At 48.8% G+C, this 13,762-nt stretch overlaps 1 protein-coding gene across 1 annotated transcript; it reads left to right on the top strand.

Moving 5' to 3' along the window:
* Positions 1–530: 530 nt before the first annotated feature.
* LOC144170161 (salivary anticoagulant protein P23-like) lies at positions 531–13,056 on the top strand. Its single transcript, XM_077699766.1, has 5 exons — positions 531–783; positions 8,937–9,012; positions 10,774–10,901; positions 11,640–11,819; positions 12,494–13,056. Exons 2-5 carry the CDS (start codon positions 8,970–8,972, stop codon positions 12,806–12,808), a joined length of 666 nt encoding a protein of 221 aa, XP_077555892.1. The 5' UTR covers positions 531–783; positions 8,937–8,969; the 3' UTR covers positions 12,809–13,056.
* Positions 13,057–13,762: the final 706 nt, after the last annotated feature.

The raw sequence follows: 13,762 nt of genomic DNA, 5'->3' as shown, positions 1-13,762 counted from the left end.
CAGATTTCACTGCACATTTCCCGTTCGTGTTGTACCGATTCCTGTGACAGAGGAATCAACCCCAGTTTTTTTTTGTATTGCACAGTAAAAGCGCACTTCTTGTGCGACGTTGTTTTGCTCGCCGTGATATCCCGTGACCTCGACGTGACTACATTGACAGATCTTAGGTTGTGGTATGCTGTGTTTATCTTTAACCAAGATCGAACCTTACGCCTCGGGTGTATGCTTCCATTTCAACTCACGCCTACTGTGCAAGCCTTTTTTGTCTCCCCCTTTCGGCCAAAGGCAACTGCCACGGAGCAAACGCTCTTCCTTTAAAGACAAGATTTTCCTCATGGTGCATAGTCCAACGTTATTTCAGCTGTTGTACTGATTTGTCAGCGTACGAATCGGCGTCCATCTGAATTTTTCTAGTTTAAATTCGCAGTCCGCGAATTAAGTTTCATTTCAAGACTAACAGTCTTTGGAGCAGCGGTTGCGGCGAAAGCTGGACCCCTGAAGACTGTACAAATTCACGCAGGTTGTTTCGGCAGCGGTACCACTGGCGCAGTTTCCAGCCTATATCAGCGATCCCGTAGCTGACTGCACGTGAGGGTGTATCTCGCGCCTGCGTGCACTGGTCGCTCTCTCAGCTGCCCACCTCTGAGGATCATTTTGCGACGGCGCCGACGAATCGCTGCTTTCTTCGAAGTATAAAAGGACTCCCCAAGCCCCGTGAAGGCATTTTGGAGCAGCGGTTGTGGCGGAAAGCTCGACCACTAAAGACTGTACAAATTTACGCAGGTTGGTCTGGTGTCTTTTGCGCTTTTTTTTTTTTGCCATTTCCTGCCGCAACTGTTGCTCAATCGTTTGTTATTGTTTCTGCTCGTTTTCGGTCCGCGCAATGGTTTTGTGTGCTGAGCTTGCAAAAAGAATTGATTCAATTGAGTCGAAGCGAAAAAGTAGCCTATATGCTCTGGTCGAGGAAGCTGTCGCTAAGCTTAAACAGAAAACGGACGACTTAGGTGCACCTGATCACTTGTAGCTGGCAAAATCTGTTGAGTTTGTTAGCGGTGATTACGACTCATTGAAGGCGAAGTAGCCGGAAGTAGTCGTAGCTAATTGACAACACGCAACCAAGCTTTCGAGAAAAGAATGGCTGACCTTGAAAATTCCCCCCGCGTAAATAACATCGAAATTAAAGGTGTGCTGGTAACAAAAGGTGAAGATTGCGTAGCCATTTTGAAATCTGTGGCTGAAGCACTCGAGTGCCCCATTGAACGTCAGACATTGGCACTATTCACCGCGTTCCCGCCTTTTCGGGAGAAAAGAACATTATAGCTCGCTTCTGCTCCCGGGATTAGAAAAACGAATTCGTCGGAAGGGCCCGCAAAACCACCTTGCGTGCTAGCCTGATTGGCTTCTCAGAGGAATGCGACAGCCAGTGTAAATAAACGACCACTTGACGATGGCTAACAACAAACTTTTCGCGAAGGCGCTTGCTCTGAAGAAATAAGAGAAGTGGAAGTTCTTGTGGACAGAAAACTGCCAGATCAAGGCGCGCTGGAACGAAGACAGCAAGGTCTTCCGCATAGCAACAGAGTCCGACCTGAAAATCTTCGCCTAATGGTCCGCCCCCCCCCCCTCCCCCTTTTTTTTGCAGCTCACAGCACATCACGTGCTCAACATCGTATGGCTCTGTTTTCTCCGGACCAATTTAAACTGGCTTTTCATCGCAAAAACAGATCCCTCATTCTCTTTACCGCACGATGCATCCGCAAAAACTATGATTATATCAGCACAATTCTTAGATAGCTGGAACACCCCTTTTCTTTTATTTGCCTGTCGGAAACATGGATTTGCAATGGCGATGCTCTCTTATACAGCTTTCCACATTATCAGTCCCAGTTTTGCCATCGTCCATCTAGTAGCCATGGGGGTGCTGCTATCTTCAACTCACAACTGATATCGTATTCACGCAGACTTGATATCGCAATAAACGCCACTCATTGTGAATCTGTATTTATCGAACCTGACAAATCTTTTATTGAGGGTGCGGACAAAAACTTTATTCTGGGATGCTTCTATCGCTCGCCGTCGTCATCCGTTTCGGAATTTTTGGCTAGCCTTGACGCGGTATTTGAAAAACTGACGCTGGAAAACAATAACGTTGTAATTATAGGAGATATTAACATCAACTTGCTCGATATTGATTCTTAAACGCCCTCAGACTACATTGCCTGTTGCTGTGGGTTCGGCTATGAGTCGTTAATTCAACATCCTACTAGATGTACGTTCCTGGGTCATGAAACTCTACTGGATCATGCCATATCAAACATATCACCTGCACCGGCATCTGGAGTTGTAGATGTAGACATTACCGACCATTATCCCATATATCTTAGGTTCAGTGCTGCAGCGGCAAAAAGCCTTCCGTGTTTTTCAACTTCAGTGTTCAACATAGATAAATTTGTAGAAATCGTTACCTCCACTGACTGGTCCCGTATCGGCACCTTACTGGACGGAGAGAAAGCTATAGAAGACTTTTTTAATACTACCCATAATGCCATATCCGCTAGCACCTCTACAGTGATATGTAAAAAAAAAGGTACAAGTACCCTGGCAACCCTTGGGTTACGCAGGGGCTACTACGAAGCATGCGTAAGCAAGAAAATTTATACCGCAAGACTAAAAAGAAACCTTTTAACTTATCACTTGCTAGGCGTTACCAGAATTATTCCAAGGTTTTAAATATATTGTTGAGGGCAGCTAAAGAACGTTACTCGTAGGTGAATTTGACGAAAATAAAAATAATCCTAAAAAACGATAGAAGTATTCAATAGTATTCTCAACAGGTCCGCATGCAATGTGCCTGTATCGGATGTAAACTACAACGGCGTCATTCACAAATCTGGCGACGTTGCTAATGCATTTTGTGAATGCTTTTTCTCGCTTCCGAAACCACAGGTTTATTTGTCATATTCCAGTATAGCCCGTTCTAGTCATACATTTTACCTTTTTCCTATGTCATCTGAAGATGTGTACTTAACAATTTTGGGATTGAAAGATACTAGCGCAGGACTAGACCATATTCGTGCGAGTCACTTAAAAGTTGTTGCTGATGTTATTTCTAGCCCGCTAAGCATAATAATCAATCGCATTTTTGAGGGTGAAATTTTCCCGCAAATTTTAAAAAAGGCAAAAATTATCCCTGTGTTCAAAAAGGGAGATAGGGTACTAATTGCGAATTACAGGCCAATCTCTATTCTATCAAGTATCAGTAAGATTATTGAGAGGTTGTTCGTACAGCGGTTGGATGATTTCCTCGTGAAACTCGACCTCCTTAAGCCCAATCAATTTGGTTTTCGCGCTGGTAGCTCGACTAATCTCGCACTCCTATCCCTAACAGATTACATTAAAAAATCAATAGACTCCGGCATGCTAGTAGGCTCAGTGTTTATAGATTTCACGAAGGCTTTCAACACAATTAACCATAATATTTTATTCCATAAACTTGATCTGTACGGCATAAGGGGCCCTGCATTTTCTTTCTTCAGGAGCTATTTAATGAATAGGTAAGGCAAAGTTTACAATGGCGAACATTCTTCTGATACCAAAATTATCAATCAAGGGGTCCCTCAAGGGTCAATTATGGGCCCCTTTTTGTTTATAATTTATATTATTGACATCGTTGATAACCTTCAATCAGATCATTTTTTTCTTTACGCCGACGACACCACATTATCTTGTGCCCACAAATCGCTACCGCCCCTTGTTTCCATGCTAAACGGTGTTCTCACAAAAGCCATGGATCGGCGTCACAAGAATTACCTTATTATAAACCCCTCAAAAGCTAAATTTATGTTATTTAGATCGGAACAGAAGCGCGTCCCCTTTTTACCGGCGATAAATCTGGGTACTGACACTATTCATGTCTCTGACCATATCATTTTCCTTGGCGTTCACCTTGATTCTCATCTCAAATTTCGCAGTCACTTCAATTATTTAAGACGAATAACTGCATATGGCATTATAGCCCTTATTAAGGCTCGTCAGTTTTTTTTACACGTCACGCGCTTCTTTCTTCGTATTTTGACTTTATTCACAGCCATTTGACGTATGGAATTGTTGCGTGGGGTAATACGTATAATACGTATAATATAATACGTACAACATGTCCAGAACCAAGCTATCTGCATGATCACAAACAGCTCCTTCTATACCAGCGCTAGCGCACTTCTTGGTCAAAATACCGTGTTGTCAGTTCGCAAACTATTCCAATATAAAATTATTACTTTGTTGTTCAAGCTGCTGACTAACCAACTTCATTTACACTCACTAATACCAACTCAACCAGATTGTCTGCAAACTACAATTACTTGCTTCCTTCAGTTTCCACAAATTATAGAATCATGACTTCGCATTTTTCCGTTATTTCAAACTGGAATAACCTGACGGATACAATTAAGTCCCTCTCATCTTTATCGCCATTTAAAAAGCATCTTAAAATGTTTCCCTTGCAGTTTTGCAGTTTTGATTCGTACATAGTAGTTGTATGAATGTCTAACTTAGCCTGTGTTTATTTTTAGTTTGTTGCACGCTTGTTTGTTGTCGATTTTACTGAAAATGTGTGTTTGTAGTTCTGAATGGCTAATGGGATACAAAAATTACCTTCCGCGTCAGCTACATTCCAATTCACTTCGCTTCTCTCTTTTTTTCACTTTTTTTCAAGGTGTGCAATACTCGCCCGTTGAACTGCGTTAGTTTTTGTCCTCTCTTGGCCTAAATTGTTTAGAGATTTCGCTTAAATGCGCTGTTTTGTCTGTTCGTTTTTCCTGCACATTCTAAATTGCTGTTTTGCTTAAAATTGTGACTTGACATATATAATACAATATAGAGTAGTGTGTCCAGTTTTTCTTTTTTCTTTTTTTCTTCATTCCTTCCTTTTTTTCTTTTTCTTTTCTTCTCATTTCTTTTGTTTTAATTAAGTCAGCCTAGTAATGCTATGACACGAGTTATTCGTTTGTATTGCTCTGTTGTTACGTTATCTCTATAACTGTAACTCTCAGACTTGTGACTATTTAGATTGTCTTTAGCTGCTTTCACTGTATTTTTCCATGTACTTATATATCGAGGGTTCCGGTGCAATATCAACTATGGGACCCTCGTCTGTATACATCTACACATGTAACCTTCCCTTTTTACAAAAGTCAATAGACCTCTTCTTCTTCTAAAAAAACACATGGTCGATACATTTCTATTCCAACTTTGACCTCGCATAACAGTTCATGTGGATGCGGACACATCCGAAAATTTTCCACCTTATACAACTCCGTGCAGTGCTCAGCGAGCGCTTTTATAGTTTTCTCTCGATAGTCTAGAATGTGCTTTATAGATAGCACGCAAATTCAACTCTTTTCAAGACTTGTGTACGGTACATTACCGCTCTCGTATCGATTTGGGAGTTTGCCATTAAGCGCTTGTGCATGTCTTTAAATCTCCCACTTGGGTGTTGCGGGAATGATTGCGGTGTCTCATAAGCCTGACCGTGATAGTGCCGTCCGACCTGTAGGGTTGTTCCACGATGCTTTGTTGGCCGAAAATATGCGTTGACTCCATACCGGCGAGTGGATGCGGCTTGCCGCCGTCACGCCAACCGCCTGAGCCGGCAGCGCTGGGCCGAGCTATGCGTCAGCTCGGAGGCCGACCCACGCTGCCGCCGCCTCTGGGGCATCTTCAACGCCGTCCTGAAGCCCCAGAGAAACCGCAACCCCCTGGCTGCCATGGCCATCCGCAAGCAGGCCAGCTTTGCGGAGTTGGCCAACCTCTTCGCTGCACACTTCCTGCCGCCACACCAGGCGGAACCAGGGCCCGCTGCTGCTGTTGCTGAGACGGGGGAGGTACTTCACCCCCTCAACAACGCCCCTATCACGGAGACTGAGCTCCGCAGTGCCCTCCGCAGCTGCAAGCGTAAGTCGGCGCCAGGGGCGGACGGCCTCACCTACCAGATGATGCGCAATCTGGATGAGGTGGGGTTCGGCCGGCTCCTGGCCGCCTACAACGTCATTTGGGACGCGGGCCAGCTACCACCAGAGTGGCTGCTAGCCATCTTGCGGCCCATCCCAAAGCCAGGCAAGGGCCTTGTGGCAGTCACGGCGTACCGGCCTGTGGCCCTCACATCCTGTGGCTGCAAGCTGCTCGAACGGGTGGCACTGCGGAGGATGGAGGCCATCGCAGCGGAGGAAGAGGCCATCCCCGAGCAGCTAACGGGCTTCCGGAGGCACCGGGCAGCCACCGACTCCATCGCCGACGTCGTGGCGGCCCTTGAACACGCCATGGCCTCCAAGCAGGTGGCGGCCTTGGTGCTGCTGGACGTGAAGGGCGCCTTCGACAACCTGCAGCGTCGTGCCATCTCCCTGGCCATGGAGGAGGCTGGCATTGGGGGCAAGCTGCGGGGCTTTGTCGAGGCGTTCCTGACGGGCCGCACGGCGCAGGTGCAGGTGGGAGACGCCCTGTCGGCCCCCCAGCCGGTGGACGTGGGCTCCGTCATCAGCCCCTTCCTCTTCAACCTGGTGATGGCCGCCCTGCCAGGCTGCCTGCCCAGAGGAGGGGGCCACCGAGTGTACATTTCGGTGTACGCCGACGACATCGCCCTGTGGGTGCTGGGGCCCAAGGGTCAGGGCCGAGCCATTGTGCGGCAGCTGCAGGCGGCCATGGATGCAGTCCGGGCCAAGCTGGCGGGCGTCGGCCTACAGCTGTCGGCGTCAAAGACAGACGCCATGCTGGTGCATCCAGACGCCGCCGCCCGTGCACGGACCCGGCGCCTGACCATCGATGGTGAGGAGCTCCAGTGGAAGACCAGGGTGCGGTACCTGGGACTCACCCTGGACCACCGGCTGAACTTCCGGCAGGCAGCCAAGGAGCTCCGAGCCAGGGCGCAGCTGGCCACCACGGCGGTGCACAAGATGGTGGCCCGGGACATGGGTTGCTCACAGCGGACGGCTCTCCGGCTGTACAACGCCTCCGCTGTGGGTCTCCTCATGTATGCGCTGCCGCTGGTGAGCCTGCGGAAACCGACCTGGCGGCAGCTGGAAAGGGATCACCGCAAGGGGGTCCGCGCTTGCCTCGGCCTGCCCCAGAGCTCGTCGTGCGAGAAGACGCTGGCCGAGGCGGGGGCGTGGACCCTCGAGATGACGGCTGACCAGCGGGCGCTTGGCCAAATTGACCGGCTGCGGCGCGCCGAGGGGGGCGGCCCGCTGCTGCAGCGACTGAGGGGCCACCACCGCTCGCGCATGGGGCGCATGCTCGCGCTCTACGAAGAGGTGGTGGCCCCCGTGGATGCGCAACCTGGTGGCCCGGCTCCTGCTCTGACAGCTGAAGTGAGGCTGGACATCCCAGGTCTGCGCAGCAAGCGGCGGACGCCCCCATGCGGACAACTGCAGCTGACACGGGGCGTCATCTGGGGCGACCTCGAAAGCCACACCCTTGTCTACACGGACGGCTCGGTGCGGCAGCAGCAGGGGTCGGCCGCAGCGGCAGCCGTGCTGGGAGGGGCCACCCGGCAGGCGCGGCTGCCCTATGCCTCATCTTCGGCCACTGCCGAGCTGGTGGGTGTCGGACTGGGCCTGGACCTGCTGCTGGAGGTGGAGCCCTTGCCCGAGCGCTGTGCCCTGCTGTGCGACTCCCGGGTGGCCCTGGCGCGTCTACGGGACGGCGACTCGCACTCCCTGTTGGTGCGGGGCATCCGGGAGAAAGCGGCGCAGCTGGCGGACCGGGGCACTCGGCTGTGCCTTCAGTGGGTCTCCGCCCACATCGGCCTGGACGGAAACGAGCGGGCAGACGAGCTGGCCGCCGGGGCTCACGCGCTGCCTCCCTCGGACATGTTGGCCCAGGCGGCAGCGGACGACGCCCGCCTTCTCATCCAGCGACACCTCCGCACCGGGCATCCAGACCCGCGGCTGCGTGTCGGAGGGGGTCTGCCGCCTGTGCGGGCATCACGCCTGCCTCGTCGACTGCGCTCGGCCGTCCTGCGCCTCCGCGTGGGGGCCGCGTGGACGTCAGAGCGGAAGCACCGACTGGGGCTGGTGGCCAGTCCCGCCTGCACGCACTGCCGAGCGCCCGTGCAGTCCCTGCCGCATGTACTGTACGAGTGCCCCAAGTTTGCGGCAGGGCGGGCGGAGCTTCTGGCCGTGCTCCGAGGGGTGCGGCCGCTTGAGGAACTGCTTTGGCCCCCAGGAAATGCCAGGGAGCGGGACAAAGTGCTCGAGGCCCTGGGAGCATACCTGGGGGCCTCGGGGCTCCACAATGCACTAAGCTACAACTCTACGTAACTGCCCGGGTCGCAGTGGAGTGTAGCTGTTAGGGTAGAATTCCTGTGTGTGTGTGTGTGGGTGTGTGAGTGCGTGTGTGTAAGTGTGCAGGTGTCCTACTCCTTCGTGTCCTGTACTTTGATATTTATTTATTTGTCTAGTGTTTCCTTTTTTTGTGTTTTTTTTTTCTCTTTCACCCAACGTTGTATATAGGTTATTCTTGCCCATGTTTCATATATTTATGTTAGCCCTCTACCCTACCCCCCTATTCCTATGTACTCTTTCCTCCCTATCCCACCTCCCCCACACCAGCAGGCGTTCCGGTGTCCGCCCCTAGGCGAGACAATTTACGCCTGTTGGTGGACCTTCCTTTCTTGTTTTTTGTGCAATAAATACATACATACATACATATTATTTGCCAACATGGTGGAATAATTTTTATTTGCCTTTAAATGAGATCAGCAATCTGGAAGCTCCGTAGTAAGCACGTGCAAGATTTCGTGAGAAAATTTAGATCTGCGTTGACTTTCAAAGGGATCGCCTTGTACAATACCACGAAAAAATACACACACTGAACTGCAATCCTACGCATAAACCTTGAGGATCTAAGAGAAAACACGAACAGCGTACCATTTCTTTTTATTTCAGGTTTCAGGCAAACGGCTGAAAAAAAACAAAATCATGCAGTGCATCATTCTATTGCCCCTTGTGTTCGCGTGGTCAGGTGAGTGTTTTGGACTTGTTTTGTTTTGTTTGCTCGTACAGGATACGCCGTAGATAGTTTCAACATCAAAACCCTGTTGCGTTTTTTATTTGCTCAAGCAAAGCGCCTTTAGCGCCAACATTACAAGCTTCGGCAAGGCCAGGCGGAAACAAGGTCTCTCGTGCGTACAAAAGGATGTTGACGCTTTCGCATTCACGAGCTATAAGAAATGCTTAGGTGACCTCGAACTTCTGGTTTCAGATAGCCCCCTGCTCAGTGTTTTCCTCTCCAATAGTTGCGGCCTGCAGATAAAAAGGTGGCAGGTTTCCGCATGCTTGCTCAGTACAGACATAACTCTGGTTCTGGTGCAGCTACTCTAAAGTATATTGCATCACAGCTAAGTGCAAGCAAATATTTTATACGCAACCGCAATTACGTTACGCTTGACACGGGATAACTGAAATCGCAGCTTAATTATGACGTTATCCTTCATATCGGAATACAGAAATTATCTGGCATGGCTGAAAAAGTGCACTGGATCTTGGTAAATTCGCAGGAAAAAAGTATCCGTAGTTATAATCTACTTTCCTTAAACTTAAGGCTCAAATGTTGGCTCCTCTTTCCGATGTTTCTTCTTCGTTCCGTCCGTTAGCTGTTCGCACATGTTTCCACAAGTACAGGCCCGCTTTATTTACAATGAGATAAACGAACAGGGCTTCAAGCAGATCTTTGCAGGACAGAGTCAATATATGCCTGGCATCGTGGGGGCAACACTCAAAGGGATCTGTTCTTCAGTTTTGTACAGCCCTGCCACTTTCATGTTATTTTCATCATAAACCCGAATGAGCCATGTAGAGGCTCAACATCGGTGACCATACCATATATTTCATCAAATGCCATCCGTCTCCCTCGTAACTCCCTACCTCTAAATATACCTTAACACACTGATAAGGCTCAAGCGAAACCCGCAACTATAGCTATAGAGCAATCCAACTGCGATATGCATTCATGTCGTTGATCGCTTGCCCTAGTGCACAAACATTATTTGTAGGATTGTATGTGCCGTTTTACATGTCACACAGTCCCGGTGAAAGTCTTTCGGGTCACTTTCTTTATTTTAACGGAAGACGATTCCCGACTTGCAAGGTGTGTCAAGGCGTACGAGAATGAATTTCCCAAAAGCACGTTCGGCGAGTCCAGCACTTCCTTCCGGCGAGGTGCGTTAACACAAATATTCACACTTGACTGGCATGAGTTGCAGAGTCCAAAAACCTACCCAAAAAAGGAAGGAAGCTCACCCTAATGCATAAGACTTTAAGGTAGCCAAGCTATACGCAACCTTAACAACCATCATGACGGTTTAAGTCCACTATTGCAGCCGATTTGCTTCTTCTTCGCTGCCGCAACAACCTTTGCTCCATCGTCATTGCTATAAGTGTGAGCTTCCTTCAGTTTTTTTAATTGATAATTATTGGACATCACCTTGGTGAGGCGTACGCCAGGACGTGTAATTTTCGTTCCGAGCAAGTGGTGCCACGATTAGGGCGAACTGCCAACGCTGGAGTTTTCTAGTTCCGAGCTGGTGTTTCCACGGTTACGGCGAACGTTCGAGTTTTTTTTTTTTTTTTGCCACTCTTGACCAATCTCCCTAAGTGGGTATGCTCGGTATTTTCTTTGTGTTTTTAACTGCGGACACGAAAAATTACGATTTGCAAAACCGCTTCGCCTTTAAAAATCACGAAGAAAAAATGATGCCCACTGCAATACGAGATTCTGTTACAGTGAGATCCAACCCTGTGAGCGACGCCAATGATCTCATCGACGCATCCCTCCTGCCAGGAATGCACAACCTCGTCAAGTCAACAGCCGCATTATATCCATGGGCACGCTTAGCTCCTTTCCGGTTCAAGGTGGGTTAAGCCTTAGTTTAAAGTCTACCAGCAGTTCTCAGGACAGCTTATATGCAGGAAGCAAGCCTGCCATTTCGATGATATTTCAACTGGAAGGTCTTTTTTCCTAATCTTCATAGCCTGGAACCCACAGAAACGTGAACAGGAGAACACGGGACTGTTGTGAAATTCGAGGAGGGTGGGCGGGGTGACGAGTGTCTCACTTACTCTCAGGGGTGCAGTTGGGGAGGGCTAGTGCCATTTTTAAAACACCTCAGATTCTTTACCGCACGTTGACATCTCGTATCCCCCGGCACGTTTGTCATTTAGATAAACCAACCAAACACACTTCAGGCGCCTCACCAGGATTTGAGGTGATAAACATGGAAGTCACCTGGACAAGAGAAGAACATAACGCCCTGAGGCTCCTTATTTCCCAAATAAAACACGCCCTGTACCGGCAATTAACTACGTGCAGTGCCGGAAATAGACTTCAAACAATTGCGGCAGCGCTTAGTTTCAGCCGCGCTTCCGCTGCCCATAATGCCATTTATTTTCCCTTGTGAGGCACATAATGATTTTAAAAAGTGAAGGCTATACCAGGCGTGTAAAAATTCGAGGTGCTATGTTGTCCACCAGTTTGCATAGGCAGCATCAGGTACTTAGGTTTAGACTCGAATACAAACCACCTCACCCTGAGATGCCAAATGTGAAGTAGCATTGGTCAGAGAGGTCTGCCAAATGGGCTGATGTGTGCAGGTTTACAGTACAGGCATCACGAACATCGACCTGAGGGCGCACGTGGTGTGGGCCGGACTCAAGAACTTTGAGACCGCCGTGCGTCGCGTGGGCGACTGCACAACCCGGGAGGTCTACGGCAACACGACCATCACCTGCACGCTCGCATTCGATGGCGTCGAGGCATACCTTAACGTCAGGGTATGAATTTTGAGTGTCCCTAATCATTTATAACGCTGACAGACACTGTTGCCTTCCTTTTCATCGTTTTCGCTAGATTCTTTCTTTTATTTCCTCGTTTTAAAACTTGGCTCTGCGTTTCAAAGGCCAAGCCAATCAGTAACAAAGGCTTCCACATGATCGCACGCCAGTACTGAGGCTCTAATCAGTTTCTTTCCTCTTTATTCTTTACACTTCTGTAATTTATGCTGTACTTTGTGTATGGGACATAACGTGTTTCCCGAAGAAACACAAATACGCGATTTTCGACTGGATGGTTTGTGAACGTCGAATTGAAAATGCATGGGGGGAGGGGGGGAGTAGCTGCACAAAAAGTTGGTTTCATTAGAGGGTACCTAATTTGGTTTCTATTTTGTGCTGTGTTACCAGTTTTTGCCTATAACGCCGCACCTACCCCCACAACAGGCGTACGTGCGTAATTTTCACCGAGCGCGTGTTGTCAACCAAGGATCGTTCGCGGCCCTATATTTGGTGGCCGGAAGCATGTGCATGCTTCCTGTGAGTGTGTGTATGTCTGTGAGTGTGAGTGTGTGTATGTGTGCGTCGCCCGTATCTGAAATTGGGCACAGACACAAAGAGTTGTTACCATGGACGTTTTATCAGTGAGTTAATCAGTCCCTGTCTGTCTCTTTTAGGCCAGGGGAGACAGCATCTTTGACATCCTAAAAATCGTGGAGGTCGAAGCTTCTATGCACGATACCACGGCCCTATTTGAAGTGACCACTGCCCCAGACGCGGTAGCCCACGTGCGCACCTTCGAGCTGGAAAGCGTCAACTTCCGCATCTGGCCAGACGAGGAGGAGCTGGACTTAAACAGTTCTCGAATGCGAAGCTTCAAGTTATTTATTGCCCAGAAGCTCACAAAGGAGTTTTCTCGGAAAGTGTACAGCCACTACCGGAGGCTGTTGAACCAGGCGTGCAGTCGTATCAATTTTTCCCTCGCTTCATAAGTCAGACAGATGGATGAACGAGACGAGTTTTTTTATCGCACTTATTGTTTGTTTTCTGCGTGAAATTCCATACACAGGAACATGCTTTAGTTTTACGGTTTTACTGGTTTTTCTCCTCACCCTCAATATATATTTTATGGCCCCAGCTGGCCTGATTCGCAACATTTTTTTTCGTCGCTTGTTCCTCCGCTCACAGCAAAATTCATACACACAATATTAACCTCGCCCTTTCGCGCCATCAACACCAACTAGCGAATACCACGATGGCGTTGCCCTACATCCGCCGCGGTAGCTCAGAGTATAATGGTTCTCAGAGTTCTTCGGGCAGCGGCAGTGGCGGTTCGCGTGCTCTTCGGAACTGCGCCTAAATCGACGTGCATTATCTTTGCAGGTTAGTGCAAACTGGTGTTTTCTAACTGCTTGCTCAGTGTTAGAATGTATCACCTACCGCCACTGCTGCTGCTTTAATTTTCCGGCTGACGTATTGTCTGTTGACCTGTCGAACTTTGATATTGCAACTTTTTGGTGTCTACTCTTATAATTCCGAATGGCTTCAAACGCGTGTGTCAGTTGCCGATTGGTTTTTGAAGCTTACCAGGAAAGGAAATTGTGACATGTGCTGAATGCGGGTACGTTTTTCACGTTGGCAAATGTTGCGGCGTCAGCGAGCGCTCGTTTAAAGCGATGAAAGAAGCAACTAAGAAGGCACTGAAATGTGCATAGTGTAAGCTCGCCGCAAAGTCGGATGATACTCCAACAAAGTCCGCGGGCTTGGAAGCCACACTTGAAGAAATAAACGCGAAGCTTTCAAAAATGGATGTGCTTGAGACAAAGCTAGATGCCCTGATGACGTTGCATGCGACCGTGGAGAAGATAGAAAAGTCGGTGAAATTTTTGTCCGACAAGTATGACGACTTCAACAAAACAATAGTGAAGCAAGACAAAGAAATCGGT

This window comes from Haemaphysalis longicornis, unplaced genomic scaffold (assembly GCF_048455015.1).
Source record: "Haemaphysalis longicornis isolate Haplotype H1 unplaced genomic scaffold, Haemaphysalis longicornis Haplotype H1 scaffold_2, whole genome shotgun sequence".
NCBI classification, from domain to species: domain Eukaryota; kingdom Metazoa; phylum Arthropoda; class Arachnida; order Ixodida; family Ixodidae; genus Haemaphysalis; species Haemaphysalis longicornis.
Note: the sequence above shows the minus strand (reverse complement) of the source record. Positions and strands in the feature narration are given on the sequence as shown.

Coding starts and splice junctions, on each gene's coding strand:
- LOC144170161 (XM_077699766.1), top strand. CDS start 8,970: ATGCAGTGCATCATTCTATTGCCCCTTGTGTTCGCGTGGTCAG. Junction 9,013..10,773: donor CCTTGTGTTCGCGTGGTCAG/GTGAGTGTTTTG, acceptor ATTCTGTTACAG/TGAGATCCAACCCTGTGAGC. Junction 11,820..12,493: donor AGGCATACCTTAACGTCAGG/GTATGAATTTTG, acceptor TGTCTCTTTTAG/GCCAGGGGAGACAGCATCTT.